Genomic DNA, 13759 nt, shown 5'->3' with positions numbered 1-13759 from the left:
TATTTTATTATTGTTGTTGTATATAATATATAATGATTATTAAAAAATATTTAAGTTAAATAAAATAAATATATATATTATTTAATTTTTACAAAAAAAATAATATTAATTTTACAAATAGTGAAAATAAAAATGTTATTTGGGTCCCCCAAAGAGAAAAAATGTCGTTTTTTCGTAATATAAATATGACATTTTTTAGATTATCTTTTAGGCAATAGATAAAAAATGGGTAATTACGTAGATGATCATTCTATTATTTATTATATGACAATATAAACTTTTATAAGACAATAAATAGAAATTAAATTCACATTAATGTTATTTAATGATTCAAATTTAGTCACTATCGTGTGACAAACTCAAATAATAACTCCAAGACACAGCAAAAAAGTCCTCCTAGTTACTTTGAAGTCTCATTCTATATTTATTATATTTTCTATAACAATATAAAACTTTCGTAGCGCAATACATAGAAATTAAATTCAAATTGATGTTATTTAATGATTTAAATGTAGTCACCATCTTGTGACAAACTCAAATAATAACTCCGGAACACACAAGCTCAAAAAAAAAAAAAAATGGTTGTTCCTCTAAAACTAGGAATAATGATCATTGTTATAGCACAAACCCTTTTGATTTTCATGGATGAATCTAGTGGTGTTAATTCATACCCTTGTGATTCACATGATGCCAATATTGTTGATGAGACTAATATTATGAAAGTTAATCTCTCAGTGTACTATGGAAGCCTTTGCCAGCCATGTTCAACTTTCATTATTAAGAATCTCCAGGAAATATTCTACAATGGTCTTATCAACATTATCAATCTCCAACTAGTTCCTTGGGCCAATGCTTATATCAACAATGACACTAATAATTCCATAATTTGCCAGGTTTTGTGTTTTAATTTGTTTAATTTCTATTATTGTACATATAGAAGTATTTATGTTATGCTGAAAGAATTAGATACTGTTTTATTATATCTGACTAGATCATGAAACTTCCTAAAAATTTCTTAATTTTTGTGAATTTTGATAATGATTTCCATTTGCTTTGTATTTTTAGTGTTGTACATTCAGTTTGTTCTTTCAATATGCTTTCTAGGACTCTCTCTTCTTTTCACTTTAAACAGGGGAAAAATTGTTCAAGCTTCAAACTTTCTAACAATGACTTTTTATTTCAATTTTCACAAAGTTTTGAACATTTCTTGTTTAATTTATATATATTTTGTATTCTTTTTTAATATTTCACTTTGTAATTTTAAGCAGAATGGCCCGGATGAATGTGAGCTTAATTCGGTGGAAAGCTGTGCCATCAACATTTTGAATGATGTGGTGAGTGCACATGATTTGTCTACAAAGATAGTAAAAATAAAAGGCTTCTTGTTATTTATATATAGTTTCATTAAATTTTTAATAAAAATTTTATAAATTTCAATTAAACCTTACTAATTATTTTCTAGTTAAAATATAAAATATTTTTAAAATATTTATTTTTAAGTTTAATTTTAATACACTGGTAGTATAAAACGTTTTACACAATCATATAATTACATTCATTATTTTGGATAACCATTTACTCAGTTAACGTGAAAAGTAATTATTTATACTGATATGGCATTACGTAATTAGATATATGTGTAAAATTAATTCACACTTAGTGCATAAAAATTAAACTTTTTTTTTTGTTTAATGCTAAAAAGAATTGTGAAATATTTTATAAATAAATATTCTATAATTATGTTTTTTCTGAAATCTAATAACTACTAAAAAATTAATTAGAAATATTTGTTTAAAAACTTTTAAATTATAAAAACTCAATTAAAATTTTGGTAAAATTTAAGAGACCATCAGAGCAATTAAATCAAAATGAAACATGTTCTAAAAATCTTGTTTCAATTGGATCATAGCTTTCTAAAATAACAAATTATTTATTTTATATGATGCAGAACAAATACTATGCTTTGATTGAGTGCTTGGAGCTTCTAGCAATTGAAAAAAGGCAAAAGAATTGGGAGGAATGCTTCAACACATTAGGTTTGCCTAATGCTCCTATTGTCAAATGCCATAACACAGGAAATGGAACCGAGGTTACCATATGTTTCTATCCATTTATAATTATTAAACAAAACAATTTAGAAGAGAAAGTACTCTATAAAAGATGTGTTTTTTTATTTTTTTTAAATGATTAAATAATTTTTTTTGTCTCTATAAAATATGGTAGTTCATAATTTTAGTTTCGTTAAACATTTTTTATAAACATTTAGTTTTAACAATTTTCGAAGTGAAATTAATCTTTAATATCATATTCTATATATATGTATACAAATCAACTTTATATTTGTGATTCAAGTACAAATATTTTAAAGTCACGGTTGAAAATGAATTGAGTAAAATATATATACATACTACAACAAGAAAAGCACATAGAAGTATTATTATTATTATTATGCAATGTGTTGATTGGACTCGATATTATAATTCCTCATTTTATCTAATGGCATAAAAAATATATAACAGTGTATCAATAAGTATCAATGTGTTAGTCAAGATATATAATAATAACAAATATGATGTTAGTCAAGATAGTAAATAATTTAAATTCTAACAAAAAAACGTTTGGGTTTGAGTCTTTAAAATAGTAAAAATATATTTTTTTTATAGGTTATATATAATAATTAGTATTTCAGAAAAGAAAATTTGTATACCAAACTTCTCTTATATCACTTTTATATATATATAAAGTAGAGATAATAGATAAATGTAATTCAATTTCCACTTTATCTATGATGTTTTAACATTAAATTTTAATTTGAATTTGGCCTATGCAGCTTGGACGAAAACATATTAATGAAACTGCACTTCTTCATTCACCTCACACATTGTTGCCAGTGGTGGTGGTAAACAATAATTCAATTGGAAAGGTTTTTGTGCATTTCCTTCATTTTTCCCTTAGCTTTCTTATTGTTTCTATCAGATAATGAAACTTGAAACATATGAGGAATACTTGTATACCTTTTTAAAAGAGTTCAATTAGGCAGCTAAATTTTTTAAGTTAATATCAATAGATATTTTACATTAATTTTTATTTTAATTTTTAATTTTTAAATTCTAAATACTAAATTCTAAATACTTCAAAAAATGAGTTAGAAAATAATTTTACAATAAAAAAATTAGCTTATATTGACTAATTAAAAAGTAGTTTTTTATACTTTTTTTTTTAAATATTTAATATGTCCTTTATGAAGAATAAGCACATCCTACATATATATAACTCCTTTAACTGTTGTAAATATATATAACTCTTAATCTATGGTTTGGTTTATTATTGTTTTACAAATGTTCTCTTAAGTTAAAGTTTATTGCTTGTTTCATTCAGGAATATGAAAATTTCACAAGCTACGTTTGTAATTCTTATAGAGGCTCTTCTATGCCAGAAGCATGCAAACTTCATTAGAAATGAAATAAAAGGCTATACACTATGCTATGACTATATGAGCCAATCAACCATGGCCAAGCTCTCAACAGAGATGTGTAGTAGATGCAGAAAAGCCTTATAATATTATTTTATTTTTCTATAGTTCATCCTACTAGTACTAGGCAGTGAAATGTCACCATATGTGTAACAGTTCTGGGTATTAAGAAATCAATGACAACAATTAAACAGGGATAGCATATATTAATATTATTATTTGTTTCTGTTGTGCATTTTTTTATTTTATGCCTAATACGGTAATACCATTTTCCCCGTCTTATATGGTCCATTTTACATGATCCATCATATCCATATTATTATATGACTAAACAATTCTTTTTTCTCTTTTTGGGTTGTTACTGAAGTGTATATCAGTATATTACAACTTTAATCATAATAAAACCGTTGGCCGTTTAATGGTTAATAGTGTGGGACACAGTTACAAAGTCTATAGCAATGCTAGGATGAAATCAAAGGTGCTACAATGTGCTATTTGTTTACACCCTTTTTCAAATGCACAAGAAATGAGTTTCTTTTTATAAAGTATGTGTCAACTTAATATATGAATACATTAACACAAAATATTCATCAAATTGTAACGAATCAAACTAGTATCTGATTCTAGGCATAAAACAATCCATGAAATTGAGTATCTAAAGGTATACTCTCCTGGCTAACTAGTCAAAAAATAAACATTGCAGGATTGTCATTCATGTTAAATTAGCATATAACATAAATTCTTACACCATTGAACAAGTGACGACATGATTCCTATGATAGTATGATGTCACTCAAAGTTGGGAAATTATATAGTTACAACAATCATCTGAAAAACAGACATGTTTGTTGTTTAACACAAATCTGCACTTATTCTTTTCCAAATGTCATTACATACATCAAGGGGAGTCATCATTGATGTGTCATATTCAAACTTCTCCGCTGCATTTTTATCCTTGTCAACAATATCTGCAATAATGATTAAGGAACAAGCATATTTTGCATTCTAAATGACCTAAAAAGGAAGAAAGAGATGCAGGAACAAAGAATAGTAAACTCAACAAAAGGATACAGCCTGAAATTTTGGAGGGATCATCCAAGTCTGGTAAAATATTTGAGACACAAGCATACATTGAAAGTAGCTTCCTGAAACACGAGAATAATGCAATTCTTTATGTTCTAATCTATATGGAATTGTGTATAAGACTATAAGTTAAGATTTCTCACTAGTTTATAACAATTTACTTACTCTTTCCTTCGCTTATCTTTGTCAATTTTCAATAAAGCCTTCTTTCGCTCTTGGACAGAATTTTGCTGCTGCATTAGTTCATTAAACTCAACCCCAATGGTTGTGTTGAATCAAAATAGATGGTAAGAACTAAGAAGATATGTCATCCAGAAAGTCGGCAATCACGAGAAAAACACGCACACACGAATACACAATTAGAAATATGAAAACATCTAGACACTTATCTAAATTCCTCTTTCAGAAAGTTCTCTTTCTCAAGTTCCTCATCCAGCTCTCTCTGAAGAAGGTCTAGTTCTGCATCAGAAGCACTCTCACATCTAGCTTCCTCTTTTTTCTGCTTGCATGCATCTATCTTTTTCTGACAATCTGATTCGCATACAAACTAGTCAACCATACAGCTAGAAGGCCCACTCATCATAATTATCATGAAATAGATAACTTGAATTCAAATGGGCAGATATAAAATAGAATTGGTTGTAATGGAGTTCTTTCTTCAATCACAAAGAAGGCACAAGTACATATTAAACCTACTAATGAGTGAATCAGAGGCAAAGATTATAAAATCTAAGGAACTTGCACCTTTCCATGTAAGATTGTCATAATTTAGACTGAACTTATGTTATATATAAGTAAACCATAGAGGCAAATTTGCTAGCTTTGTAAAATAGAAAGACATTGCTTAAAACTTCTGCTCTGCTTTTAAATGAATTATATTTATGATATTGTTGAAATGTTCAAAATCATAAGAAAGACTTGTGAGTTGATACCAGAAATTGAAGATCAACATCTTCATCAAAGTTGCAACATTAGCAGCTACAACATCCGAGGTAACCAAATAACCAATGTACTTACCCCTCATCATCATAAAATGAATTTTTTGAACAAAATAAAATTCTCAAATTCCCACCTTTTCTCTTTCTACCATTGCATTGCAAAATTCGAATAGTACCTACTAAAATGGAACAAAATCGCGGCACCAGATGAGTTAAATAGAACAACAAAAATTGGAGGAATGAAAAAGACCTTGGAGCAAGTTGCGGACATGGTTGAGGTCGGAATTGCAGGTGGAAGAGAGGGAAGTAGTGCGTCGGAGACATAGAGCAAGGTTGTCGATGTCGTGCCGATCCGATAGGATCTTGACGAGGTCGTCGCACCAGGAGATCAACTTCTCTACCTCGATGGTTCTAGAAGGATCCACCATTGGAAATCTGAGTGGGAAAAAGGGAAAAGGAGTCTCTTCTATGCGTTCCTCTTCACCATACCAAGAGTAAATAGAAATTAGAAAACAAGAGACACAAATATAGGTTCTAGCAGGAAAAAGAACTAGGGGTGTTCATGGTTCAGTTTTTTTTCATAAACATTATCAAATTTGAGATATTTTACTTCACTTCACCTTCAAAGTTGATCAAGTATGGATGGAAGTCCCGAATTGTAATTAAAATCATGAGAAGAATTAGTAACAAATTTGTAGTCAACTCCTTGATTCTGGAAAATAAATTATATATCAACACAAGTTTCAAGTGCATAGGGAATCATCCATATTTTGGCATTCTTAAATATTTCAATATATTTAAGACTCCACTGTGTTCTTTTGTCCTTATTATTATTCTTAACATTTCAATATATTTCATGCTATATATATGCCCAGAAATTAATTAGTGTCCTGATGATGCTACTACATCATTTTATTCTTCAACATTCTTATTCATTTCAGCGGACCACAGGAAAATATAATCACATTACAAATACCTTTACACACTACATATTACTTATTATTTAAGGCCCAAGCACTGATGTCAATTATTTAATTTGTCAAACATTTGAATCGGGGAGTTTGAGTTGAACAAATCACCAAGCATGAAGAAGTTAAAAACAAAATCAAGAGGCTACAAAAACCTGAAGAAGTGAGATTCTTACTGTTTATGCAGCAGCAGTACCTAGCTTTCTAAAACAGTGATCATCCACGAAAGGTAGAAGCTTTGAACGAAATGGAGCATACCCAGATGTAAGACGGCTGTCTCCCCTGGTTCCAATTCTATTAAAACATAAAGATAGGACAAGGGTAATGAATGGCAAATAGAAAAAGAAAATAAACAAAGAAAATATGGATGAACTGCATACAAAACTGTACAAGATAAAATAATAACTTGAATGCCAAAATCATATTGCACTTGCAGCAGCTTTAAACCATGATTTGAAACTTGTTCTTGCTGGAGACTAATGTGTATAATTAAACGAAACTAAGAAATACAGAACGCGGAGACCGTTCCTAATGCTCTCCAATCCGGAAGTAAGCAACGAAAGCTAGGGCCGAAGTGGTGTGCTAGGGTTTAGCCGTTTGTAATGGTGCACCGTAGCATCATGGAGGTTTTTTATGTTTGCAAGGTTCTAAAAATCGGACCGGTCATCAAACCACTCCGATCACTGGTTCACTGGTTTACTGGTCCAATCAGTTCAATCGTAGTCCAACCGGAAAAACCGTTTTATAATAAAATAATAAATAAATTATAAATAAACATCCTAGTACATACTTGTAGTCTAATACAAACTTAGTCATTCCATAAGAAAAATCATCACCATCTAAAGCAAAATGCAATTCCAATCAATGAATACTATTCAATAAGTCAACCTAATCATTTAATAAGTTAATAAGTTCAAACAAAATGCAATTATAATTAATACTATACAATCCTTACAACTGAGTAGCAAGACCTCTTTTGCAATTAAGCTCAACCTAATCACTAAACCAAACCTTCTCAAAACACAATAATTATCAAAATTTATCACAATCTAAACTCATATCTAACAAACAGCTCAAAACTCCAGGCCATCAACAAACACCAACACAGGCAACAAAGATCAAAGATATCATCAAATTGAAAAATAAAATAAAACAAAATAATAACCATACCTGACCACACCCAACTGCACAAATCTCCTGTGTGGTGAACAGAGCATAATGGAAGAGAAAAAATGGAAAAGAATACAATCCCCAATTGGAAGAGAATAATGAAAACATTCAGCATATAATGACTGAGGCAGAAAACAGTCTCAACAGAGCATATTGGAAGAGAAAAAATGGAAGATAGTCACAATCTAAGCAAATGCTTCTTGATTGGCAGAAAATATTATTATTATGAGCAAATGCTTCTTGATTTATATTATCATCCATAACTGAAATTAACAGTTACAATCTAAGCACAAGATTAAGAAACTAACTCCTATAAGAATTAAGAAACCTGTAATTCAATTCCAAAGATTTATTAACGGAAATAATATGTTGATAGCAAAATCGCTAATAAAAAACCAAAGTGACATTTATTTTTGTTTCCAATAATGATTAATTACAAAACTTCTTTTATGATTTTGCAAAGGAATGGCCACAAAACCCCACATATGATGAAATCAAATTGTAATTAAAAAGAGAACACGGATAGTAGTAGAGATATAATGCTTCTCCTACAGAAACCATGGCGTAACTTAATTCCAGTAAATTCACTAAGCATCAATTCAACAAGCCCGTATCAATTTATCACAAGAATCAGTATCAATTTATCATCAAGAAGTAAGCCCGTAACGGACTTAATCAACCAGAGTTCACAAACATACACAAAATTAACTATTTTTTTTTTACTAAATCATTCTAAACACATTAAAAACTAAATTAACCAATCACATTTTCTTATAAACAACTGATTAAAAACAAAAAAATTAAGCAAGAAAAATTAACTAACCTTCGGTGGTCTTCGAACGAGCAGAGTAGGGAGGAGAGGGGGCAACAATGTGACGTGGAGAAGCTGGCGGCAGTGGCGATGCAACAGACGACGAAACTGGACCAGGCAAAGAAGCTGGCTACGCGCGAAGAAAAGAAGCTGGCGAAGAACGGCGGGACGGCGGCGGTGAGAAGAACGACGGCAACAATGGAGGCTAGGGTTGGTCACCTTTTTTTCTTTCTTTGAGAGAGGGAAGCTTGGTTGAAGGTTTCAAGGTGACTGAGAGCAATGGGCGGTGGCGCTGATTCTCACGCCCTGCGGCGGTGGGGAAGACTTTTGTGACCTAGGGTTGTGATTTGGGGGTGGGGGACTGCAGCGCAGAGGGGTGACTGGGTGAGGACCGAAGAGATACTGGCGCGTTCTTTTTCTTAAAAACGAAACCACGTCGCTTCAAGAAAACCGACCGGGTCCTGATTCAATCCGACCGGCCAATTTCTGGCAGATTCAATTATTTTTAGCCCTTTTTTTTTTTAAAAAAAATGGTTTTTGATATTGAACCAAACTGCATTAGCACCTGATTCGTGATTAGATTGATCAAATAGATCGGTTCAATCCGATTTTTAGAATCATCGATATTTAGATTTTTGACATTCATTCAACTTAGAAACCAGTTTTTTTATAGTTTGGTTTTATAAAAATTGTGATCTCAATTTGGTTATTTTACTTCAGTTTGATTAAACTAATTTCTTCTAACACCCTTAGAAAGAGCTGAGTTAGTACTCAAAGTGGTCCTTGAACTTGTAGTTGAACCTCAATATAATTTCTGAACTTAAAATTGTCCTAAATTTGCCCCTAAACTTAACAACGATCGTTCATGATATACTTTCCGATGACAAAATGATAACGTGGTTGGATGGAAGCCACGCTGCACTGGTAAAACATCGTCGTTTCATTTTTTGCACCCAAATAGAACATAAACGATATCGTAAAGTATCTATTTCGGCGCAAAAAATGATACAACGATGTTTTACCAGTGCAGCATGACTTCCGTCCAACCACGTCATCTTTCCGTCATCGGAAAGTATCTCACGAACGACCGTTGTTAAGTTCAAGGACAAATTTGGGGCAATTTTAAGTTCAGAAACGACATTGAAACTCGACTGCAAGTTTAGGGACCATTTTGAGTATTAACTCGAAAGAACCACTAATATAACATGAAGAACAACACTGCATACCTAAATTTTTGTAGGAGACAGCGTTCGTTGCGATGCCAGTAACAGAAATATTAGGCGACGGCAGATGCTATTGGTGGATAAACAACGGTCAGAGAGAGAGAGAGAGAGAGAGAGAGGCACTGAGATCGGGTAGAGTGACTCGAAGAAGTAGGTATTCGTAGGCAATTGAATCCAAAATGCGATGTGGAAGTGGTAGGATATTTTGGCGAGTAAATTGCCATTTCTAACCATGAAAGATTTGGATGCTAACATTTCTACCCATAAAAGACAAAAATTAAAGTTATACCCATGAAAGATGGGTTTTTACAGAAAAAATTATCCAAATCCTAAAAAATTAAATAAAATTTCCAAACTACCCTCTAATGTAACCTAAGTCTAACCTCGAATTTTACTCCACACCACTACTCACCCAATCCCAAACCTTACCACCACTTTCATCCTCAACTACTGCCATCACCACTGCCATCACTATCACCACCACCGTCATTACCACTTCGTTTTCTGTTCTGTCATCATATTCCACTCGTGGAACCACTGCTATTTCTCACCATACCATCTAAGAGTAATAGAAGAAAAGCAAAACCAAACCATCATCAACCTCCTCTCATACCCTTTTGCACGGAACCACCTTATCTTCTCATCAAAGCCACCTTCAAAGCTTCTCAAGATTGCACTCTTTGTTAAGAGATGGCCTCAGGGATCTCATGTCGGAGGGCTTGAATGCCATGCTATGATTATCCATATTGCTCTTGCAAAAAGAGGCCATGAACTTCACATATTCACCACTTCACCAAGTTCCTCTACTATCTCGAAATCTAAACTTGAAAAGTATTTTCACTTCTCAAAACCAACTCCAAGTAATTACCTTGACCAAGCTTTAGTTTGGGAACAGTTTCAGGAACAGAACAAAACAGGGTCACCATTTGACATTGTTCATACTGAAAAGTGTTGGCCAAATTTGAGGAGGATTATGAAGAATAGGACGAAAGAGAAAGTGAGGTTAATAGTGAAGAAATTGAAAAAGTTAAAATTTTTTAGATGTGTTCTTTTTCTTTGCTTTTTTGGGTACCTTTGATTTTGGAGAAAAATAAAACAAAAAATGATTTTTTCCTCTATTTTTACATGAAATAGGATCCATGGTTAGATTTTGATGAAAATAGAAGAGAAAGTACGAGAGATAAACAAAATTTTGGATTTGGTGAGTTCTATGATGTGTGTGTTCTACGTTTCCGATGATGATAATGATGGATAGTAATGGTGGAATCGAACATGTGTTGAGGTAGTGTCCAGGAGCAGTAGAGGTGGTGCTAGCGGTGGTGGTGATAGTGATGGGAGCAGTGATGATGGTAGTTGGGGGATAGGAGAGTGGTGGTAGAGTTTGGAATTGGGAGAGTGATGATGTAAAGTAAAATTAGATGTTAAAGTTAGGTTATACTAGAAGGTAGTTGAGAAATTTTATTTAATTTTTTAGGGTTTGGATAATTTTATATGCAAAAGCCTATCTTTCATGAATATAACTTTAATTTTCGTTTTTCATGGGTAAAGACGACAGCATCCAAATCTTTTATAGTTAGAAATGATTATTTACTCATATTTCGGCAAGTACCTGATTGTCCATTTTTTAAATTGGTCTCTGATTTTCTTTGTCACCTCTATTTACGACATTAAAAATTACTAATGTGACATATTAAGTAATATTATATTAATTATAATATACATTTAACAGTTTTAGTTTTTTTTTTTATTTTTTTCAAAGATAAATAAATTTTTTATTTGTTGAATAAAATTGAGTCAAAAAACTTCACACAAGTAAAAAAAAGAGATATTTACTATAATTAAATTATATAAAAAGACAACAACAAAAAACTAAGTTAATGTATGATATATCTATAACATTTATCTTCTTCACTTATCTTCTTTCTATCTAAGAGAAGCTATTCAATTAAGGAAAAATTATTGTCAAAGATGAATGAGCTACATGCTTTTCATATTAGTTAGAGAAAATTAATAGTGAGTAATAGACATTTTTTTTGTTTCTTTTTTTTTTTAATTATCAACAACTTCCACCCACCATTTTCAAAAGACTTTGTTGGGTTTAAATTGAGGATTTGGAATTTTAATTTTTGCCAAATAGTGCTAGAGTGAACACAACAGATTAAGCTATAATGCTCAAGAAATTCTTTCAATTGCTTGCATCTTGAGCAAATTAGAGAGATTGTCATTATTTTTTTATGAAGTTTTTGGCTAGCTGGTAAGCCATTGCACATCACCTTTTACAAAAAAAATCCTAATTATAAGCTCACAATTGAGAGCCCATATTAAAGATTATAAGCGCTTTTCCCGACATAACTCTGACAGAAAAAAATTGGAAAGCTATGCAATAGCCTTAACTGAATATCATCCATCTTTGGTGCCCCTCCAAGTCAATTGATAGCGTGCCATCCGTTGGTTTAGAAATTCTCTCAAAAAGAATCTTGTTGCAAGTATAGTTCTAAACCAACATACGACATGTATCAGAATTTAATTTATTTGCCATGAATTTAAACAATAAAAACCGGGAGTTTTAAATCTCGGATCGTCTCTCAAAGGAATTGCAATGCGGTGTGCGTATTATCGGTTATGAGAATAAGGGGTTTGAAGGCAAAAAGACAAGAAACTAAATTGCAAGAAAGTAAAGCTAACAAATAAGGAAATTGAAATGCTAAGACACTCCTGGCAAAGATTGAGAGTCAAGGCTTCCTATCCAAGTCATTGATCACAAACATGGCAATTACCTAGAGTTAATCCTACTTTGTCGTCTCCTATATCGGAAGAAAGCCAAATAGGCATAGTTAATCTTAATCCATTGGTCTTACTCGTTAGTGAAAACAAGACCAACTAACAACCCTAAATCACCAATTAATATTGGACATCAATGACTCTCAATATCACTAACCATGACATGATGATTACAAAGATTGAATCCAATTCGTCAACCTCTAAATAGTGAGGTAAGTCAATCGGGATTAATTAATCTTAATCCATAGGTCTTACTCATTAATGGAAACAAAATTAATTAAATCTCTAAATAATCAATCAATTCGAACATTAGCGATTCAAGGTTACCTAAGTCCTCAATTCCAAGGCAAGAGTGCTAAAATTCTACACTAAAGCTAAACCAAGCATTTTATCAAACACTTGGAAGACATAAAAGAAAAGCATCATAAATTGTAATAATAATAAAATCTATAACTACCAAAAATAAGAAAACAATAACAATAACTCAAACAAGCATCAAGAAAACATAAAACATCACATTGTATTAAAGAAAATCAAAATTAACAAGAGAGTTTATAAACTAAAGTTAACAAAATAAAGAAACTAATAAGCAAAATTAGAAAAATTAAGACAATAGAACAAGGAAAGGTAAACAAATCCACCCTAAAATAAGAATTAAACCCTAAACTAAGAAGAAACTAAACCTAAAATCCTAAATTCTAGAGAAAAAAAAGAGCTTCTCTCTCTAGAATTCTAAACCTAAAACATCACTCTAAACTATTCTATGACTCTATCATTGATCCTCCTTGAGTCTTACTTCCATATGCATTAGAAATGAGTTAGATTGTGTCAAAATTGGGCCAGAAATTGCTAGTCACGTATTTACTTAAGTGAATCATGTGTTGTAACTAGTGCGTACGCACAACCATGAATTTCTCCAATTTTTATTTCTTCATGAATTCTCCACTTTTGCATGCTTTTTTTTTTCATTTCTTCAAGCCATCCTTGCCTTCTAAACCTTAAATAACTCAAACAAACACACCAAGGCATCAAATGGGAGACAAGTGAATTAAATTTGGCAATTTTCAAGCACAAAAAGCATGTTTTCTTACCATTAAGCACAATTAGGAGAAATTCACAAAACTATGCATTTTCAATGAATAAATGCAAGATAAGTTGATAATTTCTCTTCTTTTCAACCTAAAATTCATCATAAAATAGGAGTTTATCATCAGTACATCTTCTTTTCCAATTTCAGTTTGTAAAATGAGTTATGCTGTTTCTAGTCTAAAATTTTTGGAGGTTATTTGATGATTCTATTATTTGTCTTGTGT

The 13759-nt window shown here is 31.3% G+C and overlaps 1 protein-coding gene and 1 pseudogene across 2 annotated transcripts; one reads left to right on the top strand and one right to left on the bottom strand.

Annotated features, from left to right (window-relative positions):
- The first annotated feature begins 571 nt into the window (after positions 1–571).
- LOC107485041 (gamma-interferon-responsive lysosomal thiol protein-like) lies at positions 572–3690 on the top strand (annotated as a pseudogene).
- Positions 3691–4152: 462 nt separating this feature from the next.
- On the bottom strand, positions 4153–8852 carry LOC107485042 (kinetochore protein SPC24 homolog). Of its 2 annotated transcripts, none has more exons than XM_016105574.3 (7): positions 8455–8852; positions 6658–6755; positions 5744–5971; positions 4945–5086; positions 4721–4822; positions 4544–4617; positions 4153–4440 (listed from the first exon to the last, which is right to left on the bottom strand). In XM_016105574.3, the coding sequence occupies exons 3-7, from the start codon at positions 5919–5921 to the stop codon at positions 4325–4327; spliced, it is 612 nt and encodes a 203-aa protein (XP_015961060.1). In that variant the 5' UTR covers positions 5922–5971; positions 6658–6755; positions 8455–8852; the 3' UTR covers positions 4153–4324. The 2 variants fall into 2 exon arrangements, with proteins under 2 accessions (XP_015961060.1, XP_015961059.1); XM_016105573.3 differs by having other exon boundaries at positions 6638–6755; positions 8455–8851.
- Between the last annotated feature and the right edge of the window lie 4907 nt (positions 8853–13759).

This window comes from Arachis duranensis, chromosome 4 (assembly GCF_000817695.3).
Source record: "Arachis duranensis cultivar V14167 chromosome 4, aradu.V14167.gnm2.J7QH, whole genome shotgun sequence".
NCBI classification, from domain to species: domain Eukaryota; kingdom Viridiplantae; phylum Streptophyta; class Magnoliopsida; order Fabales; family Fabaceae; genus Arachis; species Arachis duranensis.
This window is presented reverse-complemented; position numbering and strand designations above follow the sequence as displayed.

What these genes read in the sequence shown, in the direction of transcription:
- LOC107485042 (XM_016105574.3), bottom strand. Translation starts at nt 5,921, where the DNA reads ATGGTGGATCCTTCTAGAACCATCGAGGTAGAGAAGTTGATCTCCTGG. An exon ending in TGTCCGCAACTTGCTCCAAG is followed by an intron (nt 5,087 to 5,743) that starts GTCTTTTTCATT and finishes TATGCGAATCAG; the next exon opens with ATTGTCAGAAAAAGATAGAT. An exon ending in TCCCTCCAAAATTTCAGGCT is followed by an intron (nt 4,441 to 4,543) that starts GTATCCTTTTGT and finishes TCATTATTGCAG; the next exon opens with ATATTGTTGACAAGGATAAA.